The sequence below is a fragment of the Eublepharis macularius genome, chromosome 14 (assembly GCF_028583425.1).
Source record: "Eublepharis macularius isolate TG4126 chromosome 14, MPM_Emac_v1.0, whole genome shotgun sequence".
Taxonomy (NCBI): Eukaryota; Metazoa; Chordata; class Lepidosauria; order Squamata; family Eublepharidae; genus Eublepharis; species Eublepharis macularius.
This window is the reverse complement of record NC_072803.1, coordinates 8550011-8571705: the sequence shown is the minus strand read 5'-3', so window position 1 is coordinate 8571705 and position 21695 is coordinate 8550011. Positions and strand designations below refer to the sequence as shown.

Here is a 21695-nt window from a genome sequence, read left to right as displayed (position 1 = left end):
GCGAAGGAGTGGGGAATCAAACCTGGCTCTCCAGATTAGAATCCTGTCGCTCTTAACCACTACATCAAACTGGTTTAAGGCCTACTGACAAGGTCAGTATTATATTTGGCTCCCACTTACCCTTCTTCAGGTAACAAAGTCAAAGCTCGGGGCCGCTCCAGCACAGAAGAATTCAAAATGGTCAGCCGTAAGTCTCCATCTGGGTTGGCAACCTAGCGGAAACAAACAAAATGGGGAAGAATGAGCGGACTATGGTTGCTGTGGATTTTCCGGGCTGTGGACTGTTTGCAAAAGCAACAGAAAACAATGAATATCCTGTTTGGGTTTCCATTCTGCCCTGAGAGCAAGGCACAAGCTCAGGAAGAGGGCTGCCTTCTAGGTAAAAGCCGCTCTTTTTAGTTCCAACCTGACGTCAGGCAAGGGCTGAATAAACCCTATGAAGCAGGCAGGTGCCCTTGTCGGGCAAATCTCATTGTGCAGCCATAATATGTCACCAGCTCCACTGCAGTACGAAAAATCAAACAAATGGGTTCGCTAAAAGCTCCGAAAATTGCTTCCCGCAAGTAACTTTGATGGATCCATTCATTTATTCAGCCTGCCAGTCGTTCGCAAACCCAACCTTATTAGAGTAAATGGCTTTTGTTACCAGGAAGTAGCTGGATGGCTTTACGCAAACCAGCATCAAACCCGCAGAGCGGTTCACAAATGTGCTGGGGAGGATTGCGCACAAGGTATAATTTGTCTGCTGATGCACAATGCACGCCGCTGTTTCCGTTCTGCGGGTAGACAAACGAAGCCTTTCTGGAGGAACATGGTAGAATAACAAAATCTATTCAGGCACCTAAGCATATTTATAAGAGGGAGAACTTAATTTGTCTCCTAAATTAGACCGGGATGCACCTTGTCTACCACCTCTGGGAGCTCTCAAAACAGATGCTGGCAGGGACAGCCTTTCTCTGCAGGCTTCTCCCTTCCCTTTCGTATTCAGAGATAGTCCGCACTGCGTTGTTTATTTAATCTATTATGGCTTGCTGGAGCTGAACGTCCTTTCCTCCTTGAATTCAGCCTAAAATTATGTGGAGTTTCAAAACTTATGAAGCACACAGTACAGGAAAGCATTTTCTTGTGTAGGGAACACACATACAAGCCTACTGTATAAACTATTAGGGGCTCGAGAAAGCCAGTTCCCCACCCGCCTTTTAATCAACATAGGCTTGATCTCAGCATTTTGTGCTTCCTGGAAGGCAATGAGCATGCTCAGTTTACATCCGACTGGTGGCAGCTTGAGGGGGGGGGCAGCAGTAGTGACTGAGACCTAAACTACATGAGACGAATTACACAAGGACGCTCAAGTGAAGGGAGACGCAATGTTAGCTGGGAAGCGTAGTTTGAATTTCACCTCTCTCTACAGAGCTGGCAAAGATCGCTCCTCAGAGGGTTCATTAATAATTGACAGAGCCTTTGGAGAGGCAAAGAGGAAATTAACAAACCCTCTGAGGAGCGATCTTTGCAGGCTCTGGAGAGAGAGGTGAAATTCAAACTACACTTCCCAAATAACATTGCGTCTCCCTTCACTTGAGCGTCCTTGTGTAATTCGTCTCATGTAGTTTAGCTCTGAGGTTGGTTTTTTTTAAATTTAAGAACAAATGTGTTTCTGCACATCTGGGGAGTCCCCCACGGATGCAAAAACTGTTGCCTTATCCGCAGGAAGCCCCATTTCACTGCCCAGCTGATGGTTACGTGACCACAAAGTTCAGTACAACAAAGTGTGATGAGTGATGATTGCTTACAGAGACCCAGACACAGCATTTGTGCCAAGACGGCTCAAGAGGTTGGGAAAGCCACCATTTACAGTCTTGTGTATGTTTTTCTTCCCCTATCAACCAAGTCAGTGATCTTCTGCTCATGGGCTGCAATCCTCAGGTGGGTTATGGAGCCCCAGGTAATGAGTTGCAAGCTCCTATAAAGCTACCGTTTCTTTGTATTTGCTTTAGAAGGGTCTACTATTTGTATGCACGCAGAACACACCTGCTTCTCTTTTTTGCATGCATGTTGAAAAGGAGCAGTAGAACACCAACGCCAGTCAGTGACGGAGCAGGTTCCTTTTTAGCACAGGCAGGTACAGAGATCTCCTCCCCAGCAAAAACGCTGCCTTGCCTTCTCTCTCTTTCACTTGCCTGGCTCAGCCATCACACTACCACCAGAAGATCCTTCAGTGCTCTGTAGATAAAGCCCCCCACCTTCACTGGTGAGGTCCTAATTGCAGTCCTTTCTCTCACATGAGTAACATAACATGATCTTACCCTCCATGCATCTGATGAAGAGAGCTGTGGCTCTCGAAAGCTTATGCTACAGTAAAGCTGGTTAGTCTTAAAGGTGCTACTGGACTCTTTATTAATATAACATGACTTCCTGTTGCATACTTGCAGCTCAATGGGTCCCATGCTGCTGCCTGAAGATTTTAATTAAAGGTGAGTCCCTGGGATGGGAAAGGCTGAAGGCCCCTGCACGAAACCACACTGGGCTTTCTATCACAAGAGAACATCAGGATTCAGGCCTGCAGAGGGTCTTAAACTGGAGACCTGAGGAACGTCTTGTCGAGATACACCCAACTCTGGTCAAAGGAGGGAGCTGCAGGGAGATCCGCTGTACCAGCCTTTTTGAACCAACAGGCCAAAACGGGTCAAGTGATATCACCTGACCCCTATAAAAGCTCCCCGATCAGCCCACTTGCGGGTCTGAGTAACCTGTCCTGCTCTTGATAACTGTCTTTGCTTTGAACCTTTTTTGCCTTGGGCCACATCCCTAACGGCACAGGAGACGGATCCAACGATGCTGCATCTGAACCACGAGGCATTCTTGCTCTGCAGAGGCCTACCTCAATCTTTGGGATACCAGCGTTCACCCAGTACAGCAGCTGACTGATGGGTTCGAAGGCTAAGGCTTCGACTGTCTCCAGTCCAGTGCTGATGATAATTTCCTGTCCGGAACTCCCATTGAGACACAGGCGCTAAAAAGAAGCAATTGGGGGAAAAAAATCAGCGAGGCAGGAGCTGGACTAAAAGATCTACGAAAGGGACGGTTATTATTAGTGGCTCACTGTGATGATAGCAGCCGCTGAGTAGCTTTCATACCCAGGTCACGTATAGGCAGGGCTTTTTTTCAGCAGGAACGTGGTGGAACGGAGTTCCAGCACCTCTTAAAAACAGTCACATGTCCGGTGGCCCCGCCCCCCGATCTCCAGACAGAGATCAGTTCCCCTGGAGAAAATGGCCATTTTGGAAGGGGGATTTGGAAGGAGATGCGCAAGTTTAAAAATTAAAGTGCCCCTTTCTGCGTGGCTTGGAAGCCGCGCAAAACGGAGCACATTAAACCCTCATGGCTTGCCTCTGGTGAGAGGAGGCTCCTTGCCAGTCAGCTGAAGCAAGTGTGGGGGTTAAAAGTTAAAGTGCCCCTTTCCCCGCGGCTTGCAAGCCACATGGAAAGGGGTGCTTTAACTTTTAAACTTCCACACCCCCTTCCAAATCAGCCATTTTCTTCAGGGGAACTGATCTCTACAAGACGTATTGGATGAAGCTGGCGGCGGGCCGTTTGAAACTGAAAGCACCCCTTCTTATGCCACTTATGAGCGGCAGGAGAAGGGGGGCCTTTCAAATGCACCCCCCGCCAGCTTCTCCCGGTGCATCAGATGTGTTTCTCCTTCATTTCCCTCTTGAGAGTTCCACCACCTCTCTTCCCAGAAAAAAAGCCCTGTGTATAGGAAACAACAGGCCCCCTTGTCAAGACAAACATCCGCGAGCAGTATGAGTTTTGCATTGGAAGGTCACATTTTTCGGATCTTGTTCAAACTGGCCATATCTTTCTGCCCTTATTTCCCTCAAATGACCTTTGTTCCTCCAACACCTGCAGGTATAAAGCCTTCTGTCCGCCCCAAAAAACGAACACATTCCCCTTCGCTGCCCCTTATGTCTGGCAACACACCCTGCTCCAAACACCTGCATAGCGCTCCCTTTAGGAACAGTGGAAAATAAGTGCCACAATGCAATCTGGAAGCTCTGAAACTTGACTCACCTGGATAATATCAAGGGTCACATCTGCCCAGTACAAACAGTTGTGGTCATAATCGAAATCCAGCGCCACCGCCCCTCGCAATCCATTCAGGGGCAACTTTTCACTGATCCCAGAAGAAAGGTCATACCGGTGGATGGAATACCGTGTGGCATAGAGAATAAATTCATTCTCCTCTACGGACAAGGGGAAAGGGTTGGGAAGGGACATTTTTAAGCACATGTCTAAGCCCAGAGGGTGGAGTTCACTGTTCCAGAGAGAAAGGCAAGGTAGCCAATTAAGAGCGTTTCTCAGAAAGCTTGATATTATCTCACTCAGTAAAGACAAAGGTTTCCCATTGCAACATAGGTGTTAAATTAAGCTCACTATCTAGGGTGCTATCACTTATTAATGCTGTTGTGAACGGCCACTGGGCTTATCAGTTATACAACCGGGCCTTGTGTCGACATATCATAGGCTGCTTCGCCTTTGAACCCTCACCCTCCGTGCCTGTGAGTCTGTTCATGCCCATTGAAAATGTACTTCTTTAACCCAAAGAAGTGGGCTTTGTCTGTGCACCTTATGCTTCAATACATTCATTAGTCCTTAAGGGGTCAAAAGGAATCTTTTTGTGCTTCCTGCAACAGACTATCTCAGCTACCATACCAGAATTAAAGCAGTGCAGATGGAACTGTTCAAAGCAAGCTGGGACAAAATAATAATGATAATAATCAGATCCTATTAGAGGGACTACACAGAAAAGTTTATCCTAGGCTGATTCCGCACACGTTGGATAATGCACTTTCAATGCACTTTATCAATTGTTTGAGGTGGGTTTTTTGTTCCGCACACAAAAAAATCCGTTCCAAATGATCTCTAAAGAGGATTGGAAGTGCATTATCCAATGTGTGTGGAATCACTCATAGTCTAAAAAGAGGGGAATTAAGACGAGAAACTGGTGTTATGGGGGAACAAGACTTCCTCACCCCCCCTCCCACAGCAATATTTCCCCTCCCATTTACCTGCTAAAGGACAAGGCACCAGTTCCCCTTCTAGACGGGCCTCCACATCCCCCCCTGAGCAGATGTCTCCGGATATCTTCCGATAACTAGCACAGATAAACAAAAGGTATTTTTTGCAGAAATCAAATCCCTTGAGCACCTTTTGGGTAAGATCAACTTTCAGGGAACTGTTTCCTTTTACGGTAATACATCAAAATGTTTTTAGAAAAATCCCACACCGAAAGCACTTCTCATATAGGAGCTAGTTTGCAATCCCAAGGTAAGTTCTCATACAGCAGAATCTCAGGCTGAGTGCGTGGGGAACCACCGCATTGGCTCAAATGCGCCTTAGTGCTCCATCAAAACTCACATTACCACGCCTTCCTCAGGGCAAAGCTACACAGAGGCTGATTCCGCACACGTTGGATAATGCACTTTCAATGCACTTTATCAATCGTTTGAGGTGGATTTTTTGTTCCGCACACAAAAAAATCCGTTCCAAATGATCTCTAAAGAGGATTGGAAGTGCATTATCCAACGTGTGTGGAATCACTCATTATTTTATTTATATTTTATTTATTTATATTTCAATTTATAAACTGCCCACCCTCAGGGGCTCTGGGCAGTGAACAAGTTAAAATCAATAAAAACAAGAAAACAACAATTCTAAAATCAACATGCAATAATGAAATAAATTAACCAGGTGCAATGGTGGGGAGAACCCCCCCCCCAAAGGTGGGAGGCCGACATGGCACCGCCCCCTTCAACCACTGAACGCCTGGCGGAACAGCTCTGTCTTACAGGCCCGGCAGAACGATATGTCCCGCTGGGCCCGGGTCTCCATTGACAGAGCGTTCCACCAGGCTGGGGCCAGGACTGAAAAGGCCCTGGCCCTGGTTGAAGCAAGGCAGGCTTCCTTAGGGCTAGGGACCACCAGTAAACATTTATCCGCTGATCGAAGCGGTCTCCGGGGAACATAGAGGGAGAGGCGGTCCCGAAGATATGATGGTCCCAACCCGCTCAGGGCTTTAAAGGTAAGAATCTTGGCAAATATGTTTACAGAATCCCACTTCAGCAGAAGTTAAACAAATACATGGGTGGCAAGGGCAAAACTTCTTTGGAAAAGAATTAGCAGGTGGGGATTTAAGCTTGCCCGGCTTACCAGTTCATCCTTACAAAAGCCCCACTGTGAGTGTTGTAACACAAAAGACTTGACTAGAAAACCTGCACTTGTCTCATAGCACATAGTTCCTTCTGCACAGCCTGCCTCAAAGGCTTTTGCAGGCAATTTTGTTAAACCTGAATCCATGACCCTCGCCCGTGCACGGCTCCCTACCCTCTTGTCTTTCTGTAAGATGAGCCAATGGGACATGGTGCAGGGGGAGAAGACAGCTTGCCAGCAAATTCGGGATCCGGTACACAAACTTCGGAAGACAGATCGTCGCTTAACTTGAAGCCAAAATCACTGCACAAAAAAAGGAGACAAAAAAATAAGGACAAAATGTTACTTTCAAGAGCCATTGGAGATTCTTCAAAAGCCATTTCTAACTGCAAAGGAGGTAAAAAACAGTGTCCAGAAAGCGGAAAGGTTTAAATGACTGTCGTCCTAAATAGAACGAAACTCATTCACAGCATCAAAGAGCATCCGTATAGAAGGAACTGCCAACTAGGAGCTCCTAGAGCAATTTCATTCTATTCCCCACACCCGCAAAGTCATACTAAATTTTATTTAAGGTGTAGTAAAAAGTTTCACTTGTAAAGGAAATATCATGTGATCCGTGGGTTGTGATCCGCCCTGAGCCCACTCGTGGGGAGGGCAGAATAGAAATGTAAAATAAATAAAATAATACAATAATGTCTGTAATGTCCACAGGTGGGGCAGTGGCTCAGCAGCAGAGCAGCCACATGGCATGCAGAAGGTCCTAGGTTCAATTCCCAACATCTCCATATGAATCAGGTCATAGGCGATGTGGATCATTGGTACCTGAGACCCTGAAGAGCCACTGCTAGTCTGAGTAGACAATACTGACCTTGATGGACCATTGGTCCATCATATGTTCATCTGCAATGACCACCTTTCATCGCTGCATATTGTATGTGCAGGGCTTTTTTTCTGGGAAAAGAGGTGGTGGAACTCAGTGGGTTGCCAGCACAGGGGGAAACTCCTGGTGGGAGGTGGTGCCACATGCGCGAGCGCCAAGTGTGCGCACACTCCCAGGACTGCACAATGATGTCACTTTGGGTCAGCTGGAACAAGGGGAGAGTTTTTTAAAGTTTAAATTGCCCTCGACAAAAACGGTCACATAGCCGGTGGCCCCACCCCCATCTGGAGACCAGGGGGCGGGGCCAAAAGCCATGTGACCATTTTCAAGAGGTGCCAGAACTCCGTTCCACCACGTTCCAGCTGAAAAAAAGCCCTGTGTATGTGAAACATCTCAAGGAGTGTGGGGTAATGGTTAGAGTGCTAGGTTAGGATCTGGGAAACCCAGATTTGAGACCCCATTCTACCATGAAGCTTGCTAGGTGATGTTAAGCCAGTCATACTCTTTCTGGTTAACCTACCGCATAGTGTTGTGAAGGAAAAGTATGTGTATCGCTTCGAGGTCCTTCGAGACAGGGTAGGAGAAAAATGTGTTAGCCAGACAGACTACTTGATGGAGAACACAGTGGCTCCCAGAGAATCCAGGCACCGGGCATGCCTGAATTACCATGTTCAGTATCTGCGCAAGCCCTGCTCACATTAATTGGGCTGCTTCCAGTTGCAATTTGCGTGCTACTCAGGAGTTATGCTCTTTCCACAACCCCCACCCTCGCTAATGAATCGCAGGATTTTTTTTAAGAAGTTAAAATACTGAGGCCAAAATAAACAATAAGCTGCCTAGAGCTATAATAAATTATTTTTATATGTAATAAATCCGGTGAAACCCATTCCCTGCAGAATTGTATGCTAGTTTCAGTGCTGTTGTGCTATCAAGTCTGGATTGTAAAACACCTCTGGAAACTTCTGGAAAAGCAGGATACGAATATTTTGAATAAATACAATAAACTGGAGTGGATTTCACAACATTCTAATAATAGTTTTCGGAGGGAGGTGATAGAATATCTAACAAAATCCCAACCTTCAAAATCTGGCAGCCAAAATTCATTTGCGGTACAAAATACGCATTTCCCAAAAACTGGGGATATCAACCCGCACCCCCCCCCCCGCCATTAAAGAATTACTCTCCCCACAATATCAGGAGAGTTCATGGCTCCATAATACTGCTTTGCATGGAGCAGTTCTGGTTCAGTTCCTACATCTCCAGTTAAAGAATCTCAAGTACCAGGTATGGCGAGAGACCTTTCTCGACAAGAGAACTTGAAGAGCTGCTGTCACTCAGTACAGACAATGCTACGCTAAATGAACCTATGGGTCAATTCCGTACAAGGTAGATGTGTACACCAGGCACAACCATCAAAGAAAATGAAACAATACAGTATTACTTGCAATGCAAACTGAAAAGCAAGGGTGGTTAAGAGACTAACAGTGCAATACGAAGCAGAGTCAGAACTTAAGACTTCATTAGGACTTAGAAGGATGTAAGTCCACTAAAGTCAATGGGCTTAGAAAGGCGTAGCTCTGTTAGAAGAACAAAAGCTTCAAGCCAAGAAGTCTCCAGTTCAGATGAACTCATTCAATATCTTCAGGCCAGCCACACTCTCTCAACTTCAGCCTCCGATCTACAATTTGAAGGTAAAACTGCTGCTACTTTACTGGGCTGCTGTAAGAACTACAAGATACAGTATAGGAAGCATTTGATAAAGCTCAATATTAATGATATTATTTATCCTCTGTCCAGTTGCAAGCATGCAAGGCCCAATGGAAGTCTCCTAACTACACCCTCCTAACTGTACACAGGATTGCAGCTAGCATGGCAACAGGAAGCCATCTTTGTTCTATCAAAAGAAAAGGTAGTAAGAATTCCACGTGTCTCCAATTTTAATCCTGTCCTTCTCCAAACGCTTGTCCACCCACACACCCTTTATCCACACAATAGCCCTATAAGGTAGGTCAGGCTGAGAGAGCATAGCAAACCCAGAGTCATCCAGCAAACGTTATGGCTGGCTAGGAATTTGAGCCTGGGGCTCCCCAGCTCCAATATTCTAACCACTACAACAGAATTCTTTTCTTTGTAGAGGCTCTCAGTACGATCTGATAATCCTGGTTACGTCTCACCCACACTGGTAACGAACAGCATAATAATATAATAATCATAATATTCGATTTATATACCACCCTTCAGGACAACTTAATGCCCATTCAGAGCGTTTTACAAAGTGTGTTATTATTATCCCCACAACAAAACACCCTGTGAGGTGGGTGGGGCTGAGAGAGCTCCAGAGAGCCGTGACTAGCCCCAGGTCACCCAGCTGGCTTCAAGTGGAGGAGTGGGGAATCAAACCCTGTTCTCCAGATTAGAGTCTCGTGCTCTTAACCACTACACCAAACTGGCTCGCATGTTCCCAATCCGATGCCGCTTTCTTCTCTGCTACCCACTCCAGCAAACAGAAAGCAAAGGTTTACATAAAATGGACATTAGGCGCCAGTGAGAATCTTAACAGCAGGAGAACTTGATGGGGGTACACATTCACGGACTCACCACTCAAAGTCCTCTCTGGTGCAAGAGCAGTTGGAGACCACGACTGGCCGATCAAAGTCTTCCCCGTTGAAGCACATTGCATGGGAAGTCCGCCTTTTGAAGACCGTTTTATGCCCCAGGAGACACTCGTTGCCTCGCTCATCCGAGGGGGACCATGATTTGTAATCATTTTCGGTGCACGGGACACCTGCGAGATACACAGCAGGAGGGGAGATTGTAGAGGGATCAAAGGCAGCAAAGGAGGCCGAGGCACCACAGTTATAAGCCACGGAAGCCCTCATGTCCCAAAGCCAGATCCTAGCGTGGGCTGTGAGAGTCTCCCATTGCCTTGTCTCCCAGCCTGCCTCCCTCCCAGTCTTTCAGCTGCCTTGATGGACGGCCTGTCCTCTTACTTGCTGCTCCATAGCATCTCCAATTCCAATCTCGCTGGCTAGATTCCCTAATGCAGATCCTGGCTTGTGATGGCCCATTCCCCCAGATTCAGTCTCCTCAGCACTGCTTCTACAGCAGCCTTCCTACATCTCCCTTGGCGACAGCCCTGGTAGAAGAGCTGGTTCCAGATTTGGGGGGCCATCAGCAAGACCTCCCAGGCCCAGCGGTTACAGGCCTGAAGGTGGCAGGCAAGCAGATGGTTGGTGATTGCTCCTCATTCCTAATGCTTCTCACGTGCTGGCCCAGGTGAACGAGCAGATGCTACAGTTAGGAAGAACAGCAGCCTCTTGCCTCTCTGGCCTCTCTCCTTCTAGTTGTTCATTGCTGCTTCTAACAGTGATCAATGCTTGCTTGAGCAAGCAAGGGGAAAGTGAACAATAGACGGCAACTACCTCCCATCAGATCACAACTGCTGAAATGGGGGAGGGATACTAAGAGTACAACCTTCCAGTAGGCCTGCTTGCGGGGAGGGTGGAATATAAATATGATAAAATAAAATTAAATAAATAAATAAATAAATAGGGATACTAAGACTACAACATTCCGGGAGGGATACTAAGAGTACAACATTCTGGAAGAGATAAAAAGAGTACAACATTCCAGGAGGGATGTTAAGAGTAAAATCTTTGGGAAGGATACTAAGAGTGCAACCTTCCAGGAGGGATACTAAGAGTGCAACCTTCCGGGAGGGATACTAAGAGTGCAACCTTCCGGGAGGGATACTAAGAGTGCAACCTTCCGGGAGGGATACTAAGAGTAAAACATTCCAAAGGTCCAAATGCCACAGGGGGATAGAATAGTTAGGTGGCTAGCCGTGTTGGTTTGCAGTAGAACAGCAGGATTTTAGTCCAGTGTCACCTTAGAGACCAACAAGAGTTTCAGAGCATAAGCTATGGAGAAGCAGAGTATCTTTTCTAATCAGGAATTTTGTGTGTTCTTCTGAATGTTAGAGGGGGCTGATATGTCACGTAGGGAGGCCCAGAGGAAAGAGGACCGTAGCACGCCTGCCTTTGACTAGCCGTCAGAAGAGAGAAAGGCAACGGGCCTGTCAAAGAAGGGGGAAGAGGTGGGCAGCCCCCCCCATGCTACCACAGAAATCCAGAGAGAGAAAAGGCTGCAATTGTTACATAGCGGCGGGGCCCCCTTGGCAATGGCCCAACAGTGCCAACCCCTGACACTGGCTCTGCTACTGAGACTTGTCCTTCCAACCCTCTGTGGACTTGACTGCCTAAGGCAGGAACCCAACTCAGGGTTACCCAGTCCAACATACAGCAGTGCTATTATCATGTCCCAAGATTAATGGCATGCGGAGCTGAGCAGAGTAAAGGCAGGTCACATGACAGAAGGCAGCCAAGTATTCCACAAAGCAGCAACGGCTTACTTGCAGCGTCTCATTGAAAGAGAGCCTTTCTGGTTCACCAGGAAATGGCAAGGCGGCCTCAGATATACACGCCATGATTGACTGCCTTTTTCATCTTACTCTGAGATGGGCATGCATCCCAGGAATCAGGTATAAATCATCTGCAGGAGCCCCGTGGCGCAGAGTGGTAAGCTGCAGTACTGCAGCCCAAGCTCTGCTCACGACCTGAGTTCGATCCTGGCAGAAGCCGGGTTCAGGGAGCCGGCTCAAGGTTGACTCGGCCTTCCATCCTTCCGAGGTCGGTAAAATGAGTACCCAGTTTCCTGGGGGTAAAGTGTAGATGACTGGGGAAGGCAATGGCAAACCACCCCGTAACAAAAAGTCTGCCAAGAAAATGTGGTGATGTGACGTCCCCCCATGGGTCAGTAATGACTCGCTGCTTGCACAGGTGACTACCTTTACCTTTACCCATCTGCAGGAAAGAGTTTCAGCTGTGGGAAATCCACCTCCCCACATCCCAAAAGTGGGGTTACAAGATTTTTTTGAGAGAGACGGGAAGTGAGAAAGGGCACTGTTTCGTTAACCTTCAGCCTGAGACGTCAAGAAACCAGCGGGTCATCTGTATGGGGCAGGGGACAGATGTCACCCTCTCTCCACCCACCTCGTCCTTCCAACCCAAATAAGACTCGCAGGACGGAACAGTATGAGAAACCACCTCTGCACATCAGTATTTACAGGGCTTTTTTTCTGGGAAAAGAAGTGGTTGAATTTAGTGGTGGAACTCAGGACCGCACAATGACGTCGCTTTGGGTCAGCTGGAACAAGGGGGGAGTTTTTTAAAGTTTAAATCATCCGCCGTGAAAATGGTCACATGGCTGGTGGCTCCGCCCCCTGATCTCCAGACAGAGGGGAGTTTAGATTGCCCTCCGCGCTGCTGGCACAGAGGGCAATCTAAACTCCCCTCTGTTTGGAGATCAGGGGGCAGGACCACCAGCCATGTGACTATTTTCAAGAGGTGCCGTAACTCCGTTCCACCGCGTTCCTGCTGAAAAAAAGCCCTGCAGTATGTCCCAGTTGAATGGGTGGCAAACTGGCAGCGTCTCATCAAGTGAGCATTTATCTGCCTAGCTGCAGAATGTCCCAAAGTGGATTAGACTCAGGTGCTGCCTGAAAGATCCTAAACAACCGGCTCCATTACACACTGCAGACATAAAGGACCTCCTTCTCCCATATTGTCCAACCTGTGGGTTACGATCTGCCTTGCAAGCTCTGCTCTCTGTGCTCCAGTCTTCAGAGGTGACACAGGTGGGAACCAGAAAGAGGACTTTTCTCAGTAGCGGCACCTTGTTTGCGGAATGCACTTCCGCTTGAGGCTCGCCTGGCACCTACGCTGCTTTCTTTTAGGCACCAGGACAAAATGTTTCTATTCACCCAAGCTTTTAATTAAGGAGCTGATTTTTTTAAGCATTATTTTAGCCCGAAAACTGTTGTTTTAAGCTGTCTTTGCGGTCTATACTGTTATGCCGAGCTGTGTTTTTAAAGCTGAATTTGAATGAATATCTTCTGATTTATTTTTATTTTGTAAGCGGCGTTGCGCAGGTACCTGAAGAGGTGGCATAAAATGTTTTCTGAATAAATTAAAATGCTTAAGCTCAGAGTCCAAGCAGTTCTTTCCTATCCATACCCAATCTTTGCTGTTCCTCACCTCTGTAGCATCCACACACACACACACACACACACACACACACACACACACACACAGTGACGTCACTGGCAAAGGATCTCAGATGGTAGCTCTGTGAAAACCTTTTCCTGCACGAGCCTGGAAAGTCGGTTCCAATCCCCGTACTGAGCTAGCTCTACCAGCGCTATCACTTGGTTTCATGCAGGCTTGTCCATTTATAGCAAAGTCACCAGTTATTATCCTCACTATATACTTAAAACAGACACACTTCATCTGTTCAGCGGTCAGAACTACTTCTCTAACAGAGTCATCTCTGCATGATAACTACAGTCTCTGGATTTCTTTGCAGTTAGTCACGCCTGTTGAACTGACGGGAAGGGCGTCATGTCTACGCTCTCATCTTGCACAGACATGCATCTCTCTGAAAATGGCCCCAAGTGTACCGTGCAACCCCCTCACCAAGCACTTCGGTGGTGTTGATCTGCAGGATAATCCAGCTGTGCCCATTTTCTTTGTAAGAGCCAAAGATGGTGAAGATGGTACTTTTCTCCCCAGGTTCGGTCAGCAGGCCGTAAACAAAGACCGGCTTTTCTGAGAATGTAAACGTTTTCCAGGTCTCCCCTTCATTTGTGCTATATCTGGAGAGAAAAATTATTTATTTCTATATATTTACTTACTTCAAATTTCTATTCCGCCCTCCCTGCGAGCGGGCTCAGGGCAGATAACAACGTATTAAAATACAATTAAAAATTCATCTATATTAAAACATTACAGAAGGCACAACTGTTCCCCACTACGATCATGCAACTTAGCTTTCCATGCTTCTACGCATTATGCTCAAGTGACTTAGCACCAATCATTCTATCCAGCTCACTAGCTCCTCCACATACCAGCATGCTTCAGAAGTAATGGCAAACAATTGATTATTTATGAACAAGCATGGTGGGGGGGGGGGAGGTTTCACCGCTTCCTTCATTCTCCCCTCATACACGGCTCAATAATTAAAGACTTCCACATTAGGGGCAAAAAACTTAACTTTTATGTCTTGCCTAAATCATGAGTTACGATCTGCTCTCTTCACTACAAACCATGATGGGAGCTTTGTGTGCAGGGAGGACAATAGATCTTATTTCGTGGTTTGGACACAGACAGTGTTTGGTTTGCCACAAAAAGGGAAAATGCCTGGAGCATGCTATGGCTGTAAGTTCACTTCCTCTCCTGTACTACGTAAGCACTTCCCCCAAAAAGGGTACAGATCTATTCTGTGCTTGCAAGTTTGCTACTGTTATCCTAAAAGCAGGTGCTGTTTCACTTCTCGGCCTTGAATTTATCAATCGTAAAGCCTTTGGGCATCACAGAATACCTGTCTCACTTGCCCAGGTGAAATCTGAAACAATTTTCTTGGAAGACCGATTTACATACACACAAACATCAAGTTCTGTACTGTTGGTGACAGGCAGGTAAACGTTTACTTTGTTTATACTCTCCTTCTTTCGCCAACGGGGACCCAAAGTGGCTTACTACATTTTCTCCTCCTCGATTTTATTCTCACAATTACCTTGTGAGGTGAGTTAAGCTGAGAGTATGGAGCTAGTCCAAGGTTACCCAGCAAGCTTCCATGGCAGAGTCATGCTTTGAACCTGAGCCTCTCAAATCCTAGATTGATGCCCTAACCACTACACATCCTTGGCTCTGACTGTGTGAAAAGCATGAAGTTTGAGGTAAGGAGAGGAAAAACAGGAGCTCCTCCTCTGGTGTAAAGGCCCTTATAACAAACAAGCATTTACAAACCGGCCTGTCGCCCCTTCCTAGAGGACACAAACACAGATTTCGGAGCTTGTTTTAGGAAAAGCACTTCAGTTTGGATTTCAGCTGCAATTCAGTTTGCTTCTTTGCTCTTGGGAACAATTTACAAGGCATCTCTCTAGCACACACTACAATGAAATTCCAGACACTCCCTCTTATCCCCTCCCCAAAGCTCTGTGGTTTGGAGGAGGGGAGGAGACAAATAACTTTTTGGTGCCTCAAATTCTCCGTCAATGAAGGCACAGCTCACGAATCTGAGTTTTTTTCCCCCTCTCAACTTCTCCACCGGGCCTAAAGTAAGTAATCCGATGGCCAATTATTTGTTATTTTACTGCATTCCGTCTTGGGAAAATTCCTCAGCTGTTTTTTTTCCCCCCACAAGAACTTACTTGAGCTGGTTTGTCTCTGTCCCCTGGGTTACCGCCATGAGGATCCCTCCGTGGTCTCCCCACGTGTAATAGTGAGGCCCGGATAGGACCTGAAGAAAGAAGCAAACGCAGAAGCTTGAGAGGCTGCGGATGCATGTAGCCCAATGCCCCTGAAGGCCTAGCATGGTTTCTAAAGCCATCAAAGATGGTAACTTTTCATAATCCTGTGACATGGACTAAGGATGGCAATGTAAACGGTACCCCAAAGGAATGGCGCCACTTCGTAAGACTACATCCGCCGGAACTAAACTGTGAACCTGCTGAATAATTCCAGTTAAAAAGTCATGTTTCTAGGCACCTTCATTCAAATGTGAAATGACTGGTTCTTAGGATACATGGGGCGTTATTCATAAATTCCAAATGGAAAAATACTCCATGTTCCAAACCACAACATGAAACCCTTCCAAGAAAAATTCAAAAAGAGTCCAGTAGCACCTTTAAGACTAACCAACTTTATTGTAGCATAAGCTTTCGAGAATCACAGTTCTCTTCGTCAGATGCATGGAGGGCAAGAAGAAACTGGTCAGATATATAGGTGGAGAGGGGAGGGCGGAGTAGATGCAAACAGTGGCTTCTGATATGGAGATCAGTTTGCTTCTGTTAAGGAAGTCAGTTACTTCTGATAATCAGATAACCATTCATAGTCTCTATTCAATCCCAGCTTGATTGAGTCAAATTTACATATTTACATTTTACATAATTTTACACAAGAAAAATTCAGGAATACGAAAGTGCCATTCCCATAGCTCATCATCCCATCCCATACAAGTGCCTTGCTTCCACTTTGCAGAAGAGCTACCCTCTCTATTATGAGTTGAGTGGGGTTGCCAATTTCCAGGTGGGCCCTGGAGATCTCCCAGAATTCCCACCGATCTCCAGACTACAGAGATGAGTTCTCCTGGAGCAAAAGGCTGCTTTGGATGGTGGACTCTATGGCATTATACCCAGCCCTTCCCTCCCCAGGCTCCACCCCTCAAATCTCCAGGAATTTCCCAACCTGGAATTGGCAACTCCAGTTAAGATTCATACTCTGAGGGCCAAGCTACACACGACGAATGACACTTGAACGGCAAGTGTATTTCTCCCTGTTCACTTGCCCTCCACTCAATCCACTTGCCATTCAAGTGTCATTCGTCATGTGTAGCTTGGCCCTGAGTTTCTAGTGTCTGATGTACAAACATCCCACTTTTAGACTTTCCTAGTGGGAGGGCATGTTCCAAATTTCAGCCTTCCAGGTCACTGGGAAGTATCTGATCAATCCATATACTCCTGGGAAAAACTAAGTATGTCCACTTCTAGCATCTTTATTATACGTCTATATCACAAGGCCAGAGGCAAAATTCCTGGCTGCAGCCATCACAGCAGCCTCCGCCTAGGCCAATCCAAACCGCACCACTCAGAGAGGAAAAGGAGATGGTTCTGTTCACAGCATTTAAACACATTGCAGATGTCAGAAAACAGCCTTCGACTCACATCAGTCCAGAGAGGCCTACCGTAAGCCCCTCTGCAGACCAGACCACCCAATCAGCCTTGAGCAAAAGAAGCACTCCTACAACTGGGATCCAGTCCCACTCAGATGGAAGATGCCAAGAGTCCTTGGCCACTCGCACAAGCCAATATATAAATATATCCCACTGTGTCTTGGCAACGTTTTTAAAGGACAGCAGCCAAGTATAACATCTAACACTTACATATGAAAGTAAACCAACCAACCCTCTTGTTGGAAAGCTGTAATTTTGTGGGAAACTCTACTTGCGACAGATATACCGCGCTCTCGTTAAATCTGAAAGGAGCTTCTAAAAGAGATGCTGCAGGGATCCCAAATCTGCTCGCAAGAAATGCACCCCGATGAATGACGCCCCCTCATTCTCCACAGATGCAGTTGCAGGAGCAGGTGGAAGGTGGGAACGGTGCTCAGCTACAATGAACTTCATCCCTCCCCAAGCTCACCACCCGAAACCAGGCAGCAAGAACAGATTCTGGGATTTAACCCTGGCATAAACTCTGGAAGTTGGACGAGTGATCCTAAATTAGGCAGAAAAGCAAGAAAAATGAATGAATGAATGAATGAATGAATGAATGAATGAATGAATGAATGAATGAATGAATGAATGAATGAATGAATGAATGAAGGAAGGAAGGAAGGAAGGAATGAATGAATGAAGGAATGGAATGGAATGGAATGGAATGGAATGGAATGACCTAGCTCTCCAGTAGAATGCATTTCTGCAACCCTGTGAATCAGTTATCAGGATCAACCTGAAAAGATCTGCAAATAAGCACTTGGCCATCTCGGTACCGCCCTCTCTGTGGACTAAGCTTCCTCTCCTAACTAAAGAGGCACACTTCATGCAGTCGCCACAGCATTGCGTATTGAGCAAAGCCAGAGGTCTGTTGTTCACATCCCCTGTTTATAACTGTTTAGAGCAGTGAGGACCCTGCTGTGGGCCATCGGAAGGAGAAGGGCATCTCTGTACAGGGCGGTTCCTAGAGAGAGGAAGAGATTGGGAAAGTCTGAGCCAGTTGAATGGCCCGAGCTGGTGTCTGCCTTGGCTGGAGGCGAGTCTTTGGCAAGAGCTTGCAGCTTGTGGCCCTGTGTGAACTGACCAGCACTAGGCCAGGACATTTGTATGGCCCATCAGCTGCTTGTATTGGGGGGTCTGTGTGGGGGGGGGAGTTTATATTTGGGTTCATCTGTTTTACTGCTTAGATATATTTTGCTTTCTGTACTGCTTCAAGTCCCCAGTGTGGGAGAAAAGCAAAACAAAGCTATTTAAAGAAATAAATGCTTACGATCCCCTGGCATATCCATCTCCCACAAGCTGCAACCATCTGTGCTGATCACGTTAATTTCCCTCCTTGTATGCACTGCAGGCACAGGTCGGAAACGGGCACCAAAAAGCCGGAGAACGGCTCACCACGATCTCTCTTTTTTTTCATGGATTTTATTTTCTACACCGCCTTTTTAATATCCAAACATCAGATCCAGGGAAAACCCCCACGCAGACACACACGCCTTACCTCTCGCCATCGGACGCCGGCGCTGCTCGAAACGTACACATTCATTTTGCTTGCCATGTTCTTGCCAACCGAACCTACAAAAAGAAGCATATGGGATGGGGGAAGGGAATCATAATTCCTCGGCCGGGTGTCCACGATCGCTGCACCGTTATGCAGTCTGCTTAAAGAATAGCATGCTGTATTTCTTTTTCAGTTTTAAAACCATATAGATCTATATCAAGATATCTGCACACACAAACATATTTACATATATTTCTATCTCTATCTAGAAAGAGAGAGAGAGAGAGAGAGACATATTTAGAGCCACAAACAAAAGCACACAAGCCAAACCCCACATTCTTCCATCTGCAGCTTTCAAACACATGCAGCAAAAAATTAAAGCGCTCTGACGGATGGGCTACCAAAAGCCCATCACACTGGGCTTTCAGATATGGGACCCATTTCCTGTTGCCTTCAGGGTGCAGAGGAATGATCCATAAAGCCACAAATGGCCTAGACCTCGTATACCTGAAAGGTTGCCTCCACCCCTATGCTTTAGCATAACCTCTGATTTAGGAACTCCTACGTAAGTTGACCATCTCTGCATCGTTTGGACGGCAAGACTAAACAGAGAGGAATTCTCAGTGGCTGTCCAACTGGAAAACTCTGGTCCCCTGGAGATGTGGCTAGAGCCTGAGCTTCTTCCCAGGGTGATGCAAGGCAAGGTAAGATGACGAATAATCACTACGTCAGGGGTTCTATAGTTAAAATACTACTGCTCGCCCTAAGCGCTTGAGACAGTGGTGGATAAGACTATAAATCAAATCCAGTTGTTTTTTTTAAACTGTACCTGTGGCAATGATGAGTCCTGGAGCAGATTCTTTAGAGAGGATTGGCATCCTACGCAGCTGGAAGTTGAGGATCTGGCTCAGGCGCTGGGCCAGGTGAAGAGAGCAGCCCTGAGAAAGCTGGGAAGAATCCATCCATGCAAACATCACTCACTTTGATCCAAGGGGTTCTCCAGACAAAGAGGCTTTTATCGCTCCTGAGCAAGCAACTTGTGTTCAGTCCTGCAGGGCCTTATTCCCAAATGGATCCCGTGCCACAGGGCCCTCATGTGGGTGTTCAAAAAGTCCTAACAGTAACACAATTTGTTTTGCTTAACCTTTGCTAACTGTGGAGGAGGGAGGGATCCACATAAGACATGCAATAGTCCTTTAAAGGCTAACGAATTTATTTCAGCTCAAATTTTCAGGAGCTAGAGACCTCTCTATCAGACAGAAGATGTGATTTCCTCAACTGATGGGTGTGTTGATTATAAATTTTCTAACTATCCCACGGGTACACAGGACAGATTTCACACAGAGGGCCAAAAAGCCACAGTAAATATTTGCTTTGCGTGTTGATCCACCTGTGTGAAGCACATATGTGTGTGACACACACACATGTATCACAAAATTCTTGGGCATGAGGGCAAGGGGTTTGCAACAGACCCAGTCCACGGAATGCAACCCTTTGTCACTGTAAAAAAACAGAGGGGTGTTCTCAGCTTGATCAGAGAGTTTTGGCTGAACGCTAGAGTGTCACCAGAGATGCACCAATGTCACTTCTGGTGTACCGTGTCCCTATTTTTCACCTGCCACTCAGATAAGTGGTGGCAAGAAGTCCCCACAGGAGGTGGGACATCCCCTGCCCCCAGCAGGAACTTTGCAAATCCAGCCTTAACACAGAGCATTAGATTTTCCTGAGGACAATTCACAAGCTTAAATGATGTGCTCTTGCAGTTTCTACAGACCCCGATAAGGGAACGAGAACTTCATAACCTGCCTGAAAGCCCTTAAAGTGGCTGCAAAATTTCTGTACAGCAGCATCATTACCTCACAATTTATCTTTTCGCCATAGCGAGTATACTCTGGAGGCTGGAGAAATTCCCAAGTCCCACCTTTGTCGAAGGTGATGACAGACCGCATGTTCTCCTCGCTGAACGAGCCATTTATCAAGGTGGCAATATAGATCCCTGGCACTCCCTCGACCCGGTGGAAGTCCGCAAAGGGCTCGTTTGCAAAATACCTGCAAAAAATAAGTGCCAGCACGCATTAGCTGGAATGCCTGTTAACAGCTTTGCTAAAGAAGGCAGGAACCAAAGAGAATTCTCTAGTTGAGAAAGAGAGCCGTCTGTGCTGTAGAATCGTCCAAACCATATGGAAACAGGAATTACTGAAAGGGCATTGTGGCAGATAGAATAATTGTGCACTGTGCTCTGGTACCAGGCAATGCCAAGCTTGGCAGGGGCCCGGCCAATCAGATATCGAGGTTTCTGGTCAAGGAAGCCACAATAGGCTGTTTAAGCTAGAACATTCACCAAAAAGCTCTTAAGAACTCATAATAGGGCTATACCATAACAAAATGATTTGGCATAAAACTCAAGAGTAAAGGGTTAGGGATATATACTTTGTACCAGCTGTTGCTGTAAGTAGGTTCCTGCTATGTAATTTTTGCATCAGTTAACGTGGCATGTTAATACTTACTGCTTTGCTTCACCACTGTTCCTGATCTCTGTTTGGCTCTTGATTTCTACAAGTCAAATCCCATCGCACTGTCTATTGGATGTCCCATCCTGTTAATTGTACTGACTTATTCCATGTAACCCACTTGGAGTCCCAGGAAGAATGGCAGACTATAAATAACACAAATAAGCAAATTCTCCCTGGCTGTAAAGTCTGGTTGACATCAGAAAGCTAATATGGTGCCAGTGGCTGTCAGTCTGGTGTCTGTGGGAGCCAACGTGGTGCAGAGGGTAGAGTATCACATTCGGATCTATAAGATTCAAACTTCAATTACAGTGAGATCCTAATCAGTTACTCCAGTCTAAACCCATTTATTTCAATGGGCTCAGACTGAAATAACTCTGCTTAGGATTTCACTGTTGGTCATGCAACTCATAGAGCAACCTTAGGCCATCCACTTACTCTAAGCCTAACCTGCTTTGTGCCCTGACCGGGATAGCCCAGGTGAGCCTGATCTCGTCAGATCTCAGAAGCTAAGGAGGATCAGCCTTGGTTACTAATTGGATGGGAGACCTCCAACAAAGACCAGGGTTGCAGAGGCAGGCGATGGCCAACCACCTCTGTTAAGGGGTCGCCATAAGTCAACTGTGACTTGAGGGCATTCTCCACCATCAAACTACTTTGCAGGGTTCTTATAAGGCTAAACTGGGGAGGCAGAGGCAGGGCCAGTGCACCCAATCAGGCAGGTCCGGCCCCCACCTCGAGCACTGACATGCCGGAGGGGGCGCCA

The 21695-nt window shown here is 46.6% G+C and overlaps 1 protein-coding gene across 1 annotated transcript in view; it reads right to left on the bottom strand.

Annotated features, from left to right (window-relative positions):
• SORL1 (sortilin related receptor 1) overlaps nucleotides 1-21695 on the bottom strand; it is a 121725-nt gene that overhangs the window by 55492 nt on the left and 44538 nt on the right. The window contains exons 9-19 of the mRNA XM_054997648.1: nucleotides 20276-20468; nucleotides 19249-19366; nucleotides 18420-18493; nucleotides 15360-15448; nucleotides 13624-13802; nucleotides 9689-9875; nucleotides 6385-6513; nucleotides 5070-5155; nucleotides 4072-4244; nucleotides 2879-3010; nucleotides 121-212 (exon numbers count right to left, since the gene is read on the bottom strand). Of these exons, the coding sequence (XP_054853623.1) occupies nucleotides 121-212; nucleotides 2879-3010; nucleotides 4072-4244; nucleotides 5070-5155; nucleotides 6385-6513; nucleotides 9689-9875; nucleotides 13624-13802; nucleotides 15360-15448; nucleotides 18420-18493; nucleotides 19249-19366; nucleotides 20276-20468 (1452 nt within the window). The remainder of the gene's footprint in view (nucleotides 1-120; nucleotides 213-2878; nucleotides 3011-4071; nucleotides 4245-5069; nucleotides 5156-6384; nucleotides 6514-9688; nucleotides 9876-13623; nucleotides 13803-15359; nucleotides 15449-18419; nucleotides 18494-19248; nucleotides 19367-20275; nucleotides 20469-21695) is intronic.